Raw genomic sequence first — 20,297 nt, forward strand, 5'->3', positions numbered from 1 at the left:
AACGCTCCCGCCGTGGACGACCCACACCGGACAGGCATCAGACCGCTGGGGAAAATATTTTTTCAGTTGAACAGGAGAGTAAAAGTACTGATGTAAAAACTTAGTGAATCAGTTTAAACCTAGTGCAGACCACCCCCTTTCTAGTCATTTCACAGCAGTAGCTCCATACGGCCCCTGGTATCTCCCTGCCCAGCTCCCGCTCCCACCGCTCCCGTGATGTGGTCACAGCCCTCAGCTCACCATGGAGGGCCGCCGCATACAATTCAGATATCACCCGGTGTCCCACCTCCCCTCGTATCAGCTTATCCAACATATCGGTTATGCAAGGTTGTGCGGGGAACAACGGAAAAAGTTGCTTCAATACCACTCGTAACCTAAAATATAGAAAGATGTCCAGTGCAGAGAGCACCCCCCTCTCTTTCAGCTGATCAAGAGTTATAAACCGGCCGCCCGGAAACAGATCCCCAAATTTGTGTACTCCCAGCCTCGTCATCAAAGTAACATACCTACTCTCACTAGTCAGGGGGATACCCGGGATAAATATGACCGGTAGCTCCGGAGAGTATATTACCTCCCCCTTTGTTTTCCGCTCCAGGCGGGACCAGGACCTGCACGTCAGAGCGACCATGTCCCGGGGTGTGCCCGGCCGGCTTGGTGCCAAAAGGATAACGGCCCGCAGTAAGGCAGGGGACGCAAGCACCCTCTCCACTTCCACAAGTCGTCGCTCCGCCGCCATTCCGAACCAATAGCGTAGATAACTAGCCTGCGCCACCGTATGACAATGCATTACTTACCGTAAAAGCATTTCTGATGGTTGTATCTGCTTAGATTCACATGCTGTGCATAGGTCCGACATCCAGTGGTCACTGCGGAGTATTGCATTTTGTTTTTCGTAGTCGAAAAGGGGACGTCGACAAGGCGTGTCTGTAACACTATCCCTATAGTGACGTGCGTTGTACCCACAATCCCTCACGCGTCGAGGTCCCTCTGTTTGTATTTTTCTGCCCTGAGGGAGCCTTCTAGATGTGAGTGAGTACAGAAAAGAGAGAAATATAGTAGAGGATGTCTATGTTCCTTCCATCCGAGCGGGGAGGAAGGGCGGGCGCATGTGAATCTAAGCAGATACAACCATCGGAAATGCTTTTACGGTAAGTAATGCATTGTCTTCTGATGTTTGTTAATCTGCTTAGAATCACATGCCTTGCATAGACTAGCGAGCAGTACCCGGAGTTGGCGGTGGTTATGAGAAGGAACAGTAGAGAAAAGATGTCTTAATACTGCCTGCCCCACCTGGGAGTCAGATCTAGAGTGTGCATCTAGACAGTAGTGTTTTGTAAAGGTGTGCACAGAACTCCAGGTAGCCGCTTTGCAGATGGACTCAAGGGGAACATTTGCAATGAATGCTATGGAAGCCCCAGTGCCTCGAGTGGAATGTGCTCTTGGCTTGAAGGGTAGTTCTCTATTAGCAAGAGTGTAACAGAGAGTGATGCATTGTACAATCCATCTAGATATAGTGGACTTAGAGACGGCATCTCCTTCTCTTCCTGCTGCCACCGAGACAAAGAACTGATTAGTCTTTCTCAGTGATCTGGTTCTTTCCATGTAGAACATGACAGCTCTGCGTAAATCTAGTGTATGCAGACTTTTTTCTCCCAAGCTGGAAGGGTTTTGAAAGAACGTTGGTAGTTCTATAGATTGGTTTACATGAAATTTCGAGATGAATTTTGGTGCAAACCTTGGGTGTGTGCGAAGAACCACCTTATCCTTGTGAACTGATACGAAGGGGTCTAGTACAGAAAGAGCCTGTAGTTCACTTACTCTCCTAATGGAGGTGATAGCTATTAGGAAAGCAGTCTTAAGAGTGAGGTATTTAAGAGTTGCCTTGTGCATGGGTTCGAAAGGAGTGCCCATGAGTCTAGAAAGTACCACGTTTAAGTCCCATCCGGGAGCTGGGTTAGCTATCGGGGGGTGTATTCTCTTTACCCCTTCCATAAAGGCCTTGATAACTGGTATCTTCCACCACGACACTTTAAGTTGGGAAGTGGTGTATGCAGAAAGTGCCGCTAGGTGGACTTTAATGGAATTAAACACTAGACCTGAATCCAGTAAATGGGTCAAGTACAGAATAATGTTAGTGGCAGAGCAGTCAACCGGGTTGATGTTCTTACTTCTACACCAGATGACAAATCTTTTCCACTTGCTAGAATAGCAGTGGCGAGTATTAGGTTTTCTGGCTTCCCTGAGGATGTCCATACATCTCTGAGGGAGATGTAAATGTCCAAATTCTATGATCTCAGGAGCCAGGCTGCTAAGTTCATGGTCTGAGGGCATGGATGCAGTGTCCTGCCCTTGTCTTGTGACAGCATGTTGTACGGGCAGGGAAGTTTCATTGGGGGGGATAGGGACATCTCCATCAAGTGAGCGAACCATGGCTGCCGGGCCCACATTGGGGCTACTAGTATCATGGTAACCTGCTCTTGGTGCATCTTGTGCACCACTTTGTTGAGGAGGGGAGTCGGGGGAAAGGCGTAAACAAATTTCCCTGACCATTGAATCAACAGACCGTTCCCCTTGGACTGGTTCTGGGGGTACCTGGAGGCGTAACTTTGGCATTGTGAGTTCTCCAGGGTTGCGAACAGGTCTATTTCCGGGAATCCCCATTGCGTGAAGACGTCTAAGACGATGTTTTCGTGTAATTGCCATTCGTACTCTTTGGGTAGGGGGAAGTCTCTGCTGAGTTTGTCTGCTAGCAGATTGAGTTCCCCTGGTACATGTTGTGATAGTAGGAACATGTGTTTGAGAGCCCACTTCCATATATTCTGGGACAGCTTGGACAGTGCCCCCTTGCTTGTTGAGATAGTGCATGGCTGTGGTGCTGTCTGTGAGGACCATCACTGTCTTTCCTTGTAAGTGTTCCTGAAAGGCTTTCAGTGCTTTGAACACTGCTAATAGTTCCAGCAGGTTTATATGCTTGGATGCTAAGCTCGGAGTCCACACTCCGTGAGCAGTCTGATGGGATAGGTGAGCCCCCCATCCTGTAAGGGATGCGTCTGTGGTTAGAGTGGCTTCCACTGCGGGTGTGGCAAAAGTTTTCCCTAATAACAGGTTTTCCTTTGTCCACCACCGTAGCGAGAGAACCAAGGCCTGCGAGACCACCACCAGATCGTCCCATTGTCCGCTGGCCTGACACCACTGGCTGTAGAGCCACTCTTGCATTGGGCGCATGCGCAGGCGCGCGTGAGGTACCAAATAAATACATGACGCCATCATCCCTAGCAAGCGCATTGCTTTGCGTACCGTCACCTCTCGACCTGCCACATATTGGAGGATCTGAAACAGCATGTTTTGGACCCTCTCGTTGGAGGGGAAGACGAGGCCGTCCTTTGTTCGAATTAGAGCCCCTAGGAATTGTTTGATTTGGCTGGGGTCTAAGCTGGACTTCTTTTCGTTGATGGAGAAGCCCAGTTGGGACAAAAGATCTACGGTCCTTTGGGTATTGGAGAAGCATGTTTCGTAAGAATCCCCTGTTATGAGCCAGTCGTCGAGGTACGGGTAAACCGGGATGGATAATCTGCGCAGGTGGGCCGCTGCCACTGCCCATACTTTCGTAAATACCCTTGGTGCAGATGCTATCCCGAAGGGTAGTACTCTGAACTGATAGTGTTTGTTCTCTATCTTGAACCTGAGGTATTTTCTGTGCGCTGGCAACATTAAAATATGAAAGTATGCATCTTTCATGTCTAGTTTTGTCATGTAATCCCCCTGTGATAACAGTGGGATTACTTCCTGCAAGGTCACCATACGAAACTTTTGGGGTTTGACAAAGTTGTTCGCTGGGCGCAGATCTAATACAGGGCGCATGGTTAAGTCCTTTTTGGGTACAAGGAAGTACACTGAATAAATACCTTCTGTTACCTGAGATAGGGAGACAGCCTCTATAGCATCTTTTTTCAGTAGCTCTTCTTCTTGAAGAAGAATAGTGAGGTGTTCCGGTGTCATGCGTCGGTTCCGTGGGGGTCTGTATTTCGGGGAACCGTTGAATTCGATGCAGTATCCGTGGGCTATGGTGGATAATACCCAGCGGTCTGACGTTATTCCCTCCCATGCTGAAAGGAACGATGTTAGCCGGCCCCCGACCGGTGATGCATGGGAGGGGACCCGAATCTTTGGGTCATTTGTTGGTATTGGGCGTGGGGCCTTTTGGACTGGAGCCGCGCCCTCTTCCTTTGCCACAACGTTGGCCTCTTTGACTGAACTGGGTGCTTTGGTTAGAGGGCCAGTTGGTAGCAGAGTAAAATTGTTGTTGGCTTTGCTGCTGGCGTTGGCCACGAAAGGAGCGTCTATTGCCATAGCTGCGTCTGTTAGGTGGCCTAGAAATTTGGTCAAGAGTCTTGATGGTATCAAACTCCTTCTTCGCATGTTCTAGGGCCTCAACTGCTTTCCCAAACAGATGTGTTTGCTCTATGGGCTTATTTATTAGGGAAGCCTGAGTTTCTGGCTTAAATCCCGAATTGCGCAGCCAGACATGGCGTTTGAGAAGTATTCCCTGAACCAGGGAGCGGCCAGCTGTCTCTGCGGCATCTAAGGAGTTCTTTACGATGCCCTGGTTTACAAGAGTTCCCTCTGATATAGTAGCCAACAGGCGTGAACGCAGGGGTTCTGGTGCGTCCTCTGCTTCGCTGCGCAGCTTGCTCCACTGTGCATCTGCGTAGCTAGCTAATAGGGAATTGTTATTCGCGATCCTGGTTGAGAAGGCGGCGGAGGTCGTGATTCTCTTCCCAAGTGCATAGAGCTTTTTGCCCTCTTTGTCAGGTGGTGCCTCACTAGTAGATAGTGGTACCCCCGCTCTCTTTCTTGTGTTAGTCACTACCAGAGAGTCCGGAATAGAATGTCCCCTGATGTACAAAGGGTCAGAAGACGAAGGGCTGAAGAGCTTTTCTATCCGAGGGTTGACCCCTCTGACTAAGGCCGGATTGGAAAGGGAAGGAGTTATTCTTCTCTTTATAGAAGCCAGGAGCGGAATGGACTGGCTGACCGGGGCTTTTTCTTTAATAACTTTTTCTACAAAGTCTATGTCCGGAAGAGTCTCCCCTGTGTCTATTTCAAAATGCGCTGCTGCCTTGCGCAATAGTGCATTAAGAGAAGGCTGGTCATCTATAGGGGAGGTGTTCCCAATAGGTGAGTCCTTGGGAGGAGAAGGATGAAAGACATCAGGGTCTGAGTGCACTGATGGGGATTGCCAAGGCTGCACTGATGGGGAGTGCCAGGGCTGTGAGGTAGCTGTATCTTCTTCAAAAGCTCCTGCGCTAGTGTAAGGGTCTTCCTCAAACCTCTCCTCCTCAAGTTCTTCCTCTCCACCTAAACACTCCTCATCTTCCTGGAGGTATTGCTCCTCTTCAGTGAGGTCATATGCATCTGTAGAAGGGGGAAACAGCCTAGGAATCTTGACCCTAGGGTCATCCTGGGTCCATTCTCTTGGTCTTTTGGGTGTGGGTGGGTTTTGGCTACCCAAAAACCTCTCCATCTTTTCCATACAAGAATGGAGTCTTTCCAGGGTCTCATGGGGAACCCCTGAATAGTCTAGAGGGGGGAAATCAGTGTTTTCACCTTCAAAACGCTTCGAACGCTCCCACAACGTCGACGAAAGGTTTCCGTCACCCTCAGAAAAGCCCTCCGGTAGTTCAGAAGTGCCTTTAGATGGATGGGGCAGTTCCTGGCTACTCTTGTGCTTTTTCGGCGTTTCTATTTCCTTGGGTGCGGTATTCGACGTCTGTTTCGTCGTCCGCTTACGTTTGTCCTCGGAAACAATTCTCGCCAGACTCTCGACGACGAGTTCGTCAGTCGAGGGTTCTGGAGTCGGCGTTGCCTGCGTTGCGCGTTGTTTTTCGACGGCCGCTCTATGGAGCGTTACGTCGGATGTTTTTGAGGTAGCGCCCGTATTAGATGAAAGCCCAATCGCTGGTCGCGGCTGCGTTTGCGGGTGGGGCTTGAGACCCTTGCGGTCTGAGGTCGACGCTGGAGTGCCCTGCGTCCCCTTCGGCGCTGGTGGATCCTTCGTCCTGGACGAAGAAGAGTTGTGGGTTGTGTGCTTAGGCCTATGGGGTCTGTGTGCGTCCTTGTCGCCGGGGTGTTCATCCCCATAAGCAGGGCGTGAGCTGAGCCCGTCGGGGCCGGGGACGAACGTCGAGGAGCGCGAGCGCTCCTTCTGGGGGTTAATGACTTCCGTAACGGACGTCGAGTTATCACCCTCCTCGTCACTTTCTGTAACAGCGGCGGCGGGTGAGGAAACTGACTTCGACATAGCGTAGTCCGCCCACCTCTTAACTTTCCGTTCTTTAAGAGTTCTTGGTTTCAAGAGTTTACAGGCCGCGCAGCTGTCCTCTTTATGATCGAGGGGCAAGCAACGATTACAGAGCTTGTGTTTGTCCTTCCAAGTGTATTTGCCCCTACAGCGTGGGCAAAACTTAAAAGGTGTCCTCTCCATAGCTGAGGCAATAAAAACTGGTGATGATAACCCCAAGGGAAAGATAGGGGAGAAAGAAAGACATTCTCGACGAGAAGGTAAAAGTTTGAAACCCCCACTCTCCCTACTGTATGTTGGCCGGCGAGGCCTGGCCACGTGTTCGGCAGCGCCGAAGGATCTCCTCCGTCTCTTCTCCTCCGTCGAAAACTTGCTTGGCGGAGAAACAGCTTCACAGCTAACGTCGAGGGGAGGGATCTTTAACAATAAGTATATATTAAGGACCGAGGTCCGTAGTAATTGTTTAGCAATGTCTCTCTAGGAGCTCCGCGTAAGGCGACCATAAGCTGGGCGGAAAAAAACAATCTGAGGGACCTCGACGCGTGAGGGATTGTGGGTACAACGCACGTCACTATAGGGATAGTGTTACAGACACGCCTTGTCGACGTCCCCTTTTCGACTACGAAAAACAAAATGCAATACTCCGCAGTGACCACTGGATGTCGGACCTATGCACAGCATGTGATTCTAAGCAGATTAACAAACATCAGAAAATATATTTCAAAATCCGGCAGAGCAAGTCCACCTTCCCGGACCAGCGCCACCAACTGTCTCCAGGAGACCCTGGCCCGTTTACCCACCCATATAAAATTTAGTACTGCCGTCCGAACATCCCGGAAGAATTTCTTAGGCACTGGAATCGGAGCATTCAGGAATACATAGAGAAACCTAGGGAGGATGGCCATCTTAATCACCAAAATCCTACCATATAGGTTAAGCGGAAGCGATCCCCACCTGAGAAGTGCCGTCTTAACCAACTCCAGTGCTGTAACGCTCACCTGGTTCCCACGGAGGCGCTGGTCTGGGTTGCTGTGGCCTCTTCAAGCGTGATGCGCAGAATTCGGACCACCGATTGAACAGGACTCCCAAATCTTGCTTGTCTGGCCCGTAGGAATATCCTTCTGCAGATGAGAAAGGGGATTAACTGTCTGCTGAATAGTGTGCTTGCTCCCCCCTTTCCCCTCTTCCTTCTTCTCTGACTTCCTCCAAAACCCCCGGTTTAAGCTCACCTTATGGTTTGGAAGGATGAACTCTCCATCCTGCTTCTGGTGCAGGGGCGCGCGTTCGTCCAGTTACGTCAGTGGTTTTCAGAATGGCGCTGGCAAATCCACTTGACTTTTCTGAGCGATACGCCGTAAGTATGAAGATGCAAAAGTTCAAGTGTGAGTCTCCTTTTATGTTGTTTTTCCTAACCTGTGATCCGTCCTTTATTTCAGGTGCAGAACAAAGGCGATGCGTTGAGGGGTTAAATTGCCGGTGGTAAAATCAGGTGAGTTAGTGATGAGGGCGACCCCTCTAAATGTCTTTATAATTCCCCAGTAATGTCTTTTGTCCTTTCCCCATAGGGGCCGGGGTGCGGTACCTGCCAAAGATGCGGCGCCGAGATGTGGAATGGTTCACCAAGAAAAGCCGGTAAGTAATATGGCTGAAAAGTCGGCTTTCCTCTTGTGTTCCCTTGCTCACCTTTTGTCTCTTCTTCTCTTCCCTAGGTGCAGAGATGTGGCGACCGGTGCTGAGAGCCGCGATGGAGCCGGGCGGCGTCTCGGGAACAGGTGAGTGAAGCGTGGCGCTGCAGCGAGCAACGCGGTGCTTTTAAATGGAAGTCTTCCTTCAGGAATGCTGGCGTGAAGATTCCGGATGCAGGTAAGAAGGTTGAATAAGTTCTTGGTTTTCACCTTTCTCTTCTCTTATTCCTTACAGGTGTTCCAGGTTCGAGGCGGGCGTGGCTGAAGTCCAGGTGCAGGAGCAGACACGGTGAGCGTTCAGCTGCTGGGATGCAGAACAACGCGAGGCACGTGTGGCTGTCCGGGCGTGGCTTAAATAGCCTTGGAAGAAGTTCCAGGTGAGTATTCTTCCACAGCCCCACCCAAGTAACAAAATAGTTCCTTCAGAAAAATAGTCCCTCCTAGGCCTCATTTGGTTCTTCATGCAGCATGGTCTCCATCAGGCGAGTGTGCAGCATGGTCTGCTTCAGGTAAGTGCACCAAACACTTCCCCTTATGAGCCTGGCGCCTATGGCGCCAGGACTGATGTCCAACATGAGCCTGGCGCCAATGGCGCCAGGACAGAGTCCAAAGAGCCCCTATAAAGGGCCGCTGGGCTTTTACCCGGGGGCGTGATGGCTGCTCCCGGGGGTGCTGGGCCTGGCCTGGTGCTCCGGGGGTCGGCATCATGACAAGCGCCTCCAGATAATTCCTACGGTAAACCACCCCTTCCTCCCTTGCTATTACAATCCCTAGATATCAGGTACTAACCAGCTCCCACTGAAACCCCCAATTATCAGAAAATTGGGTCGCCGCCGCCGCCAACGGGAAAATAACAGATTTACTAGTGTTAACTGTAAGCCCAGATACCTCCCCGAACAACAAAACATCCCTCATAATCTGGTCCAAGTTGGTCTCCGGTTGACGCATGAACATAACCATATCGTCCGCGTACAATGAAATTACCACCCGGTGAGTTTACAGCTGAACACCTCGGTGTATATGTTGGTCTCTCACCCGCTCCACCCAAGGCTCGATCGCCAGGGCGAACAACAATGGGGACAGCGGGCACCCCTGGCGTGTCGCACGCGCCAGTGAGATAGGTTCAGTAGTCAGCCCATTCGCCCTAAGCCTAGCAACTGAATCCTTATATAGCAAGGATATAAAGGAAATAAACATGTTCCCCAACCCTAACTTCCTTAGAACCGAAAAGAGATATGGCCACACTACAGAATAGAATGCTTTATTAGCATCCAAAAGGACCGCTATCACCGGCTCTTCCGCGGGTAGCGCCGCCATCAGACCGAACATTCTTCGCAACCCGAACGACGTGGAACGTCCCGGGATAAATCCTGCTTGATCGGCCCTAACCATCACAGACATCAACGGCGCCAACCTATCAGCCAGCACTGTGGCTAGTATCTTATTATCAAGATTGAGCAACGAAATCGGGCGATGTGAGGAACAATCGTCGGCGGGTTTCCCAGGTGTCAACAACACAACCACCACCGCCTCCCGCAGGGACTCAGTGAGACGCCCCTCAGATACCGCCTGCTGGTAGACCCTCAATAGGTGCGGTGCCAGCTTATCAGCAAAGCATTTATAAAATTCGGCAGTAAAGCCGCCCGGGCCCGGAGATTTCCCCCCTTTCAGCGATTTAATGGCCCCAGTTACCTCTTCCAAAGTCAGTGGCCTATTCAACCATTCCCTTTGCTCATCGGAGCACCAATAAAAAACCCATGTCGTCTAAATAAGCTTCCATCTCAGCCTGAGTGGCCTGCGAATGAGAGGAGTACAAACCGCCATAGAATTTATGAAATGCAAGGGCTATTTTCTCGTTCTCAAAACAATCCCTCCCCTCTTCATCAGTGACTGCTACCACTCTATTCGCCCCCTCGCGTGCCTGGATAGTCCTGGCGAGCGACCGCCCCGGGGCCTGCCCTTCTCCATATCGTTGAGGAGGGTTTATAGTCAAAAAGTCGAAAACATAATGTTGAATGTAAAAAAGTCGAAAAAACATACATATAATAGGAAAAGTCATAATTTTGAAAAAAAAATGTCGAAAAAAAGTTGAAAACCCAAAACACTTTTTTTTACCCAGATAGTAACATTTATTATGGGGGGGGTCCCCCCCACCCCCTACCCCAACCCCCCCCCCTCCTCCTCCTCCCCATCCCCCCCGCCCCCCATAGATATACCTTTAATTATTTTAAAAAAATCTTTAATATAATATTAAATAATTAATTATTTAAAAAACCATCCCAAACCCCTATCCCCAACCCCCCCCCCATCCTCCCCATCACCCCCACCCCCCATGGAAATACCTTTAATTATTTTTAAAAAAAAGTTTAATAAAATATTTATTATTAACACATAAAATCGAAAAAAAGTCGACATTTTTGTTTTTCGACATTTTTGTTTTTCGACTAAATATTTGACATTTTTACTTTCGAATATATTGTATTCGAAATTATGACTGGATACCGTTGAGGAGCTACTCTGTCCCACAGATACTTAACCTCCCTCTGAGCCAGATCCTGAAATTCCTGAAGCTTCTGCATTATTTCCCCCTGCTGGTGCCTCGTAGGAGCGGGGGCTGCCTCCTGGAGTAGGCGCACCTCCTCCTCTTTATCCGCCATTCCCTCCGTATCCGCCTTATAATCCCAGATTCCTTAGCTATACACACCCCTCGCATCACGCACGCAAAGTATGTGTCTATAGCAGCCGACAATTCCTCCCTGAAAACAACATCTGTGAGCTCCTCGCTTCGAAACCGCCAGGGTGGCCGTGTCCCCGTCCGCCCCTGTATATGAATGGACACCAAAACTGGAGCATGATCAGACAGGGTGCGAGCTAAAAGTTCAGCCCCTCGGACCTGTCCCAAAAGCGCCTGAGATACTAAAATAAAGTCCAACCGTGCTGCAGAACCATGTGGAGCAGAAAAATGCGTATAGCCGCGGATCCCCGGGTGCCTCACCCGCCATGGGTCCCCCCCCCAGCCCCCACATCTCCAGCATACCTCGTATTTTCCCTGAGCACTTACTGCCCGAATGTCGGCCACGGCCTGTGCAATCCTGGGTTACATCCAGGACAGAGTTAAAGTCGCCGGCCCCCAGGATTTCCCCCTCTGAAATATCCCCCAACTGCCTCTCCACCCACTGCAACGAGTCCAAGGTGTCCGTATTGGGCCCATAACAAATGAGTGTATATGGTTTCACCTGGATGATCCCCTGCACTATCAGCGCCCGGCCCTCCTGATCCTTCCGGACCCTGGTCAGTCGAAATCCCACCGAACTGTGTATCATAATGGCCACCCCCCTGGAGTAGGAGGACTAGGAGGAAAAATATCCGTGGCACCCCCAGCCCCTACCGAATCTAGACTCACTCTCCGCCGTCAGATGCGTCCCCTGGAGAAACGCCACTCCTATCTGATGTTGCCTTAGATACTGCAAGACGTTCCGACACTTAGGAGGGCCGTTAAGACCCCCGACATTCCATGACATGAGATTAAGAGCTGCCATCAAAAAAATCTTGCACCCTGGACCTCCCGATTATCTCTCACAGTAAGTATTCGCGCATCCACCGCCCTGCTGCACCTCCTTCCCCAGCAACAACCCATCCCCCAACAAGCCCTCCCCCCGCCCCTGCCGACAACCCCCTAACCTGTCGGCGATCATCCCACCCACAACCTCCCTTCATCCCTCTCACCCAACAAGAAACACCAACCCACCCATCCAAAGAACCCCAACTACAAAACCCCATCACCCCCCTAAGCAACATAGCTTCTGTTTCCGCTCTAGGGGTAGCTACAAGCCCGACCCTCCACAGCACCACTATAAATGTGTTGTCTCCCAATCAGTACACAAACCGAAACGCAAATGAAGATGAATCTGTATCATGGCCGAAGCGTAACCTGATAGCTAATCATTCATTGTTCCCTTGTGATCTAGTGGCTCGCTGCAACATATCCAGGAACGAAGCAGCCTCATCAGGTGTTTCAAAAAACAGTGTCTTGCCGTCGTGTTCAACCCGCAACCTAGCAGGGAACAACATTGCATATTTAATATTTCTGTCCCTGAGCCTCTTCTTAACATCCAGGAATGTTCTCCTGCTTGCCTGCACCCTGTCAGAAAAGTCTGGAAAGAATTTTATGGTGTTGCCCTTATATGAGACTGTCTCCTTCTCTCTGGCTTTCCGAAGTATAGTATCCTGGTCTCGATAGTTCAGCAGGCGTTCTATCACAGGGCGTGGTAGCGCCCCTGGAAACGGTTTCCTCCCACTCGGCACTTTTTACTCCCTTTCCACCACACAGTATTGGGAGAAGCCGCCCGACCCCAGAGTCTCTTGCAGTATTTCTTCCACCAGTTTCTCCATGTTGCCCTGGTCTCCCGACTCAGACAGGCCCACAATCCGAACATTGTTCCTCCTCGACCTGGATTCAAGATCATCCAACTTCTCCCTAAGCTCTTTAAGAGCTTTCCTGACTCCAGGCATTTCACTCGAAATGGATGCTGTTGTGTCCTCGACCCCGGAGATCTGCCCCTCCGCCTCATCCAGCCGATCCCCATGTTTATCCAAGCGAACTTGCATATGGTCGACCTTACATGTCAATATGTCAAGCTTCCCATTCAGCGATTGAATTCCGGACTGCAGCTGCAGGAGCATGCCTTTAATATCTTGAAAGGCAGCCACCGGGTCCGAATCTGCCCGGGAAGCAACTGAATCCTCCACCGGTCCGCCGCCTTCAACCTGACCAGACGGTTCGAAACTGAGCTTTGACTGCCGTTTCCCACCTTTACTAGATTTAGACATGATGAGCAGAGCGGCAGAGTCCAGGCACAATTTGCGTTTAGAACCGTCCCACTCCTTCCCCGAGAAGGGGGTGGGTGCAGGCCCCCACACCACCAGCACCGCCGCACAGTCCCGTAGAGCCGGTGGAGGCCCCCCCGCTCAGTCTCCGCCAACAGCACCGCAGAGCTCCTCAGCTAGGCACAGACCATTCACACCGGCCAGGCGGGGTGGCACCCAACCAACAACGCCCGAGTGCGCTCAGAAGACACACAGGGGCCCTGACGACAGGCTGCGGGCCAGAAGAGATCCAGTGCGTCCCGACAGGTCACCCCACCCTCCCCGGACCAGAGTCGGGATGCGGGCGACCAATGGGGCCAACAGACTCGCCCCACCCCTCTCAAAACATTCACTTGGCAAGTTTAATATTAGTCGTGCTCCGTAGAAATTGCTGGTGTGCACGGTATTATACGCCCCAGCAAGAAAGGGTGCAGTACCGATGAGTACACCGCACCCCCTCCCAGTTCATCCCAGGCCGAGGATCAGTGCATGCCTCAGGGTGGGGGCCCAGTGAAGTGGAATGTTGCCAGCCTTCCACGTAACACACTCAATGCCAATAAATCAGCTGAGAATTGTCAAGTTATCCTCCGGGGTGTGCGAGGAGCAACTGCCCAAGAATTACAGGTGTGCGGCCGCTGTGTACCCTCAACAGTTCGCCTGTGGGACCTGCCCGCCACTCGGGAGCAATTACACAAACATCGGGCCCAGTGCTGTCCTCGGGCTTGGAGCGCCGCCGAAGTCCGCCCAGCACCGCGTTGTGCGCAGCCCAGTTCCACCGCCGGCAGAGCCCCCAGTCTCCTCCCGCGCAGGTCCTCCAGCAACGGGCTGCGCCACCCCAGCGCAGACCCGCTCCCTCCTCCAGGCGCCGGCTCTCCCTCCTCCCTTCTCTACTACCGGCGCTCCGGCGGCCCGCCAGGCAGGCGCCCCAGGTCTGGCAGAGGGGCCGCCCCCCGGGGCAGAGCCCTGGTCCACAGCTCCAAGCACCCGGGCCACACACCAGCTCCTCACCGCTCATCCAGCACAACCCCGAGGATCGCCCTATCCTCCGAGTGCCCACGGGCTCCGAGTATCCACCTTCCTACGCCGGAGCGCTGCAGCTCCCCCCTCCCCACTAGGGGCCCGACAGGAGCCGAGAGCCAGGCACCACCACAGTCCACTCGCCAGGCCAGCCACAGCTCCCCTCCACTGCTCGCTCCAATACCAGCACGCACTCCGGCCAAAGGTGCTCCCCACAAGACACAGCGATCGGGGGGGAGATCAGGTCACGCAATCAGCTCTCCCTAGATATCGCGGAGACCGCCAGAGATTAGACCGGATTTACAGGGTGCTGAGGAGTTTCACGAGTCCGCAGCCATCTTGGTCGGGCTCTCTAGCGCCCCCCTCTACCCCTCCCCCCACGTATTCCTGTCTCCATTACCCATCTCTCCAGCTCTCCCATTAAGATTTTCATGAAGAGCTTACTTTCAATGTCTTGAAGGATGATCGGCTGATAGTTTGTTGGGCGTAACCGATCGCCCCCCCTCCCCCCCACCGAAGAGCGGATTAACAATCGCCGTCTTCCACGATGGGGGGAACTGTTTCCAGAATCTCCCCAAAGAGCCAGAGTAATAGTCTGGCCCAAAGACGGGGTTCACTCTTCAAGACTTGATAAGACCATTCGGCCCTGCTGCGTTTGAAGTTTAGGATTTACTAATCAGTTTGACCAGGTCTTGTTCGAGGGGGAGATCCCAAACTACTTCCCAGTCTACTCTAAATGTACTCTGCATTGGGTTTTTGAAGCTAGCCGAAAGATAATCCAGTCATCCCTTTTCAGATACTAGATTACACAGTGCAGCATCTTGATTACCTTCAAGCTGATGAATTATTGACCAGAAAGTTCTAGATTCTATATTCCCCATTAACTGCACCATTTTTTCTCCATCCTGATGTAATCTCCACATCCTCCTGTTAACAGACCATTGCTTATATTGCTGTACCAACCTTTTGAATTCCCGCTTCTGGTCTACCCAATAAAGACCCCACTCTTTTAGGTCTCTTAAATTCTGATTGAGCCTCTTCTTTTCTTTCATTGTTATTTGTCAAAAGAATGTCGATGTATTTGTTTTCTCCCTCCTCCTGCACTCCATGGACAAATCAACCAGATTAATTTTACAAAGGTCTCGGGCTGACATTTGTCTTGCTGGATATACTCGGGCATAGCCATGAGACCTGTATTGAGTGACTTCCCTGCTCTTCTATATTTGGGCAATCAAATTTTGCCCCTCCAATTTAAATAGTCCTGAGCAGGTTTCTCTGATAGTCCATTAGTAATGTCCAGGAACATTAATTCTAGCCGAGAGTGATCACTCCCCCACTCCTGTGTGATGTTCAAAGACACATCGTGTGTAAAGATACCTGGGGTCATAAAGCTAGTATAGGGTTGAGGCATTAAGGCCTCGATGCCAAGTTTAGAACATTTCTAAAATAGTCATAGGGTCAATTAATTACCTTGAAATACATTGCGACTTTCGTAAAGTGTAATTGGGTTTTGCTTTCCTTGAATTGCTTAGTGTATTCTAAAATAGTTTGTGTGCTCATAATCAACGTAGCTTAAGGACCCTCAGAAAGTATACAAGTTGATTTACTAGCACTGAAATGAGGTCTAAAAAGTAAACTTGCAAGGAGTACCCGTCTATGCTACCAAATGTTCTCAGGTGGTACAGCCTTACACTAAAAGTGGATTTATGTACTGCCTCAGATGTATGGTTTTGTGAATCTCTTAGTTGGACTTTGGAAAAACTATCCTAACAGTCAGCATAGTAACGTGTGGGAATTACCCCTGTATTTAACTTATTCCAGCATGTCTCTATGCAAGTGAACTTAGTCACACTATTCCCATTGCAATGTATGTCCCATTTCTGGTCTGGTCTGGTTAATCTTAAGAGTACAACAGGGCTGGTGTAGACATTTCTAACTCTTTTCTTGGGAACCAAGGGAATTCATAGTCCTTAGTTTTCTTTATTGTTCATTTTGCATGCAGCAAACAAACAATGAAGAATGCCTTATTCGTAGGTCCAGTCAGGACATGTTTGTTATATTTGACCCGACTGTTTACAGTAGCTAACTATTTCAAAGTATGCTATTCTATGCTAAAGTGTATCTACCTGTTCTGAAATGTACACTCTGCCAAAAATCGCAATTCTTAGTATTGCATGGCTTTGCACGGATGTCCATATTACCCACAGTTCTTAAACGTCTGAATTTTGCTACAAGAAAAGCGAGATAGTGATACATTTACTTCACAAATAGTTTGGCTATGCCTTCTTTTGAAGACTGTACCTCATTTAACTTTTTTATGGAGAAAGGTACAAAGCCCAGTTGCCCAGAGCTTGATCCGGCTGCTCAACTGTTTCACCAATAAGAATAATTGAGCAGTAATTAAGGCCCCCTGCTTTAACTAATGTATGAAAGACTTTCTTTCTGTAACTGGGCTGGAGGGCAATCTTCCCAACAGTGCCACTCCAGAGAAACAGGACCGATATCCACTGAGCTGTACATCCCCACAAAATAAATAATTCCCCATTCTCACCCATCCATGGCCTCCTCAATCTTCTTCTTTCTCAGCTCAATGAGTTCAGGGGTCTCCATGCCTGCTGGTACAGACGAAATGCCACCAGGTGTAATCAGACCACTGTGAAAACAAGGACAAGACAACATGATTTAATTTCTGAGTCAGTGTTTCCATTGCAGGGGAGATTAACCAACAAATAGCAATTAAACTAAAGTGATGGCAATCCTTGCTCAGCAGTGCACTCCTTCAAATTCAAACCCACTTCCAAGATAACATCCAAGGCTCCAAGATGAAACATCAAATATTGAGCTGCAAGACTTGATATGCCAGCAATATCTTGTTTCCCAGCGCTCACCTGTCAGCTGGTGTGATGAAACCAGTTTCATCTGGTTTATCCTCATCGCTCTCCTCTTCTTCCTCTTCTTCCGACGACTCCTCATCAGAGGGCTCCAGTTCCCCCCATGGTGTCCGGTCAATCTCTTCCTCTTCTGTTTTTGTCTGCAAAACATCATTAAGTCAGGGAAGGGGATTCCACTTTGGAGTACTACACCCACTATGCCCTATAGAACCTTCCCGATTACGGCTGTTGCATGTTCGTGGATTAAAACAGCAGATGGCCCAGTACACTTTGTGATTGGTAAATGAGATTGGGCAGTAGAGGCTGAATCTACTCGCGTAGCACTGAGTGATTTGTTGCATAATTTATCTATCAAAGTTAAGTCTGCATCAAGATCACACAGGAGGGGGGAGGTGTTGCAGACCTTGTGTACAAACTAGAACGTAATGGAACCCGGATATCTTGTGCTGAAAGGACACCAATTCTTGCTTTCCAGATTTTGAAATAAATGTTTAATTCAAAATTGTGTTTCAACCCATTCGGGTGTTTTTCGAGGATATGTTTTCTAGGCTTCCACGTATGGTGGGTTGGTTGGGGTATCAGTTCTATGAATCACAGTTGGGAGTATCAGAACATCAGCAAAGCCGAAAGGACAACCGATGCACTGATATCGAGCTGAAAGGCAAAGCCGCTTTATGCCAAACTGGGCCAATAACTATTATTCGCAAGACAATTCCGGATGAGCAGAGGAATGCCAATCCCGATACTCCCAACTGGGATTCTCAGAACTGATAATCCAACCCACTTAGCTAATTGTTTGGGAGATTTGCAGAAATTCCACTATGAGGGTTTAGGAAGACCAACCTGCAGTGTTAAACACAGTTTCCCTCAATACAGCGCTCACTATCTGGCACACTCAAAGCAATGTCCACACAGTATGTTTACTGGAAATTATTCTCTGCGAATATGTTTTGCATGCAACTTAAAATATAAACACTCTTAAAAAATGATAGAGCATTAAAACTGTGAAATCATGTAAAGAACACAAAACAAGAGTAAGGAGGTATTCACCATATTGTACAAATAAGGTACAACTTTAATACTTTGGCAAGGTTTAGACAGTAAATGTTTAAATAGGCCAAAGTCAATAGGTATTAAAGGAAAAGTTACTTACTGCAGCAACTACTGTAATTCTTAGTCCAAAGCCCCTGTCCTCCATCCTTCTAGGATTTCCAGCAGAGCTGGGATGGACCGGAGCTGGGTGCAGCAATGCGCAATCCCACTTTAAACATTTTCATGGAGAGGTGGGCTGCATGAAAAGCACCCACAACCTCGACTCTACCCCAACACGCTCCGACCCCTCAGTCCCTTTATCTGTCGACAAGACGGTTAGAACGTTTTTTTCTTTTTGCACCTTTGCCTCCAAAGATTTCTATTCAACACCCTTCTTTTTGCTTGTGAACTCTGCCCACACTTTCTCAAGGGCAGTAAAGCTTGTGGCTTTACTTCCCTTACCTTTCACTCATTGTTATGGGGAAACAGACTCCCTTTTTGGAATTCTTGCATTTTGACAATTGCACACATCACTTTCCAGTGAAGTGCAATTAGGATACTTTGGATCCTAGCTTTTTACCTTATGGGCTGTTGGTTACATTTCGTGCTTAAGACAAGTTGGTGGCAGCAGTGATATTTTTACAGCTATGATTTTTAACTTGTGCACTTTCATTTTACAGCAAGTGGCTACAAAAGATGTCGAGCACCCAAAGATGGCCATGCTATTAGAATGTTTGCTTGGTCTTTGGCCATATCGTACTTTGTCCTTCTTCCTGCCTGATTAGGCCAGGAAACCCATATATGGCATTGCACTTCCCAGAGAAAGCACACGCTTATGCAGGCTAGTGACCCTTTGTGTGTGTATTTGAGCCAGGGGAGGGGGCTGAGACTCTTTGGTTCCAATCCACATTCCCTCGTGCCAGACAGTCCGTTGTTGGGCAGATGTATAGACCAGTGGTTGTCCATGATTGGACAACCACTGACTGCTTTAATGTTGCAGATCCTTAAAATTGGTTTAAGCACCAAATCTGGATGTTGGGGAGAATTCTCAGTGTGCCAATTCCCCTCTACCCCAGCACCTTTGCTGGATATTGAGGATTTTAATGTTTTACCTGGAGAGAGTGAGGTCCTTTTTCCCCCACTTTCTCGTGTATTTTTGCTATTACTTGAGCACCGTTTCTCTTTTGGTTGTGAAGTCTGACAAACTCAGGCACCAACTTTTACATTGTACCACGCAGCACCTTCAGTGCAGTGGCACAGGGAAGGTTTTCACATTTCCCAAAAGTTTAAAATACCTTGTTAGGGAGAATTCTCAGAAATGTGCTAATTCCTCTCTACCCCAGCACCGTTGCTGTATTTTGAGGACTTTAATTTTTAACCTGGAGAGAGTGAGACCATTATTCCCCACTCTCTCAGGTATTTGAATGTGAATTTTGAACACTTTCCTTTGGTTGTGGTGTCTGACAAACTCCATAGGCATCTTTTACATTGTGTCACACAGCACCTTCAGTGCAGTGGCACAGGGAAGTATTAAAGATTTCCCACAGGTTTCAATGCCTTCTCTTGGATAAAATACTGTTTCTAAGGGCAATAAAGTGAAATTGACTTTACTTACATTTGGAACTTTCTAGAGCCAGCACACACCATTTTACAATAGGGTGTTGGAGGGGTTACTTAGTATCCCCTTTGTCTCGCTTCTTATGTAACAATTTTATCTTACCCTTTCCTCGATGAATGGCTGGTGGCAGTGGTTTACTTTTAACTACCGTGGTGTGCTCTTACCGCGGGCTGCGTTCACAGGTGCAGTAAAGCACCCAAGGGTGCCATTTTTGTCAAAATGGCCCCGGTCGTCTTTTTGCCATTTCTTTGTGGAAAAGTCCTTCTTGAGATTTACACTCTGCGCACCAAACCCGGTTTGGTCCCTTGGTATGTTTTGTCTTTCGTGGGATTGACGAGTGAAGCCAGCCTCTGGCTCCAGGATGACTGGCGGGGGCAGGAAGCGAGGGAGGTGCCCGAAAACCTTGTGTGCTTAGTCTCCTAGGAGACAAGAATGCACTTTTAGGTGATTGGCTGGCTGGCTGTCCGGCAAGGACAGCCACCCTGCTGGGTGACTGACAGCTAGGCTGTAATGAATGGGAGAAACCTGCATAAAAAGGAGAGGCTTTTTGACTTGGAAGGCAGAGTCAACCACTGGACGAAGGAATCCGAAGAAGAACTTGAAGAGGACGCCGGCTGCAACTCCTGGACCGTTGGTTTGCCCGGAGAAGCCCTGCTGCTGTGCTGAAGCTCCGAATTCGTATCAACAGAGAAGCCCCGCAAGGACAACTTCTCCCCTTGAGTTGGAGGGACCAATCACCTCCAAAGTAAGCCACCTGGACATCCTCTCGAAGCTGGTTGAATTTCCACTGCAGTCGCTGCTGGAACCGAATAGCCAGGGAGAGGAACACCAAATTATGTGAGTTGCTTTTAAGCTAGTCAAGAGCTCCAGGAAGAACCTCCGGACTC

At 49.4% G+C, this 20,297-nt stretch overlaps 1 protein-coding gene across 1 annotated transcript in view; it reads right to left on the minus strand.

The window, feature by feature from the left end:
- The window catches only part of SF3B2 (splicing factor 3b subunit 2), a 633,281-nt gene that overhangs the window by 125,044 nt on the left and 487,940 nt on the right, over window positions 1-20,297 (minus strand). Inside the window, exons 17-18 of the mRNA XM_069644893.1 lie at window positions 16,758-16,900; window positions 16,421-16,522 (exon numbers count right to left, since the gene is read on the minus strand). Of these exons, the coding sequence (XP_069500994.1) occupies window positions 16,421-16,522; window positions 16,758-16,900 (245 nt within the window). The remainder of the gene's footprint in view (window positions 1-16,420; window positions 16,523-16,757; window positions 16,901-20,297) is intronic.

The sequence above is a fragment of the Ambystoma mexicanum genome, chromosome 2p, assembly GCF_040938575.1.
Source record: "Ambystoma mexicanum isolate Mex_15411 chromosome 2p, UKY_AmexF1_1, whole genome shotgun sequence".
In the NCBI taxonomy this organism is placed as follows: domain Eukaryota; kingdom Metazoa; phylum Chordata; class Amphibia; order Caudata; family Ambystomatidae; genus Ambystoma; species Ambystoma mexicanum.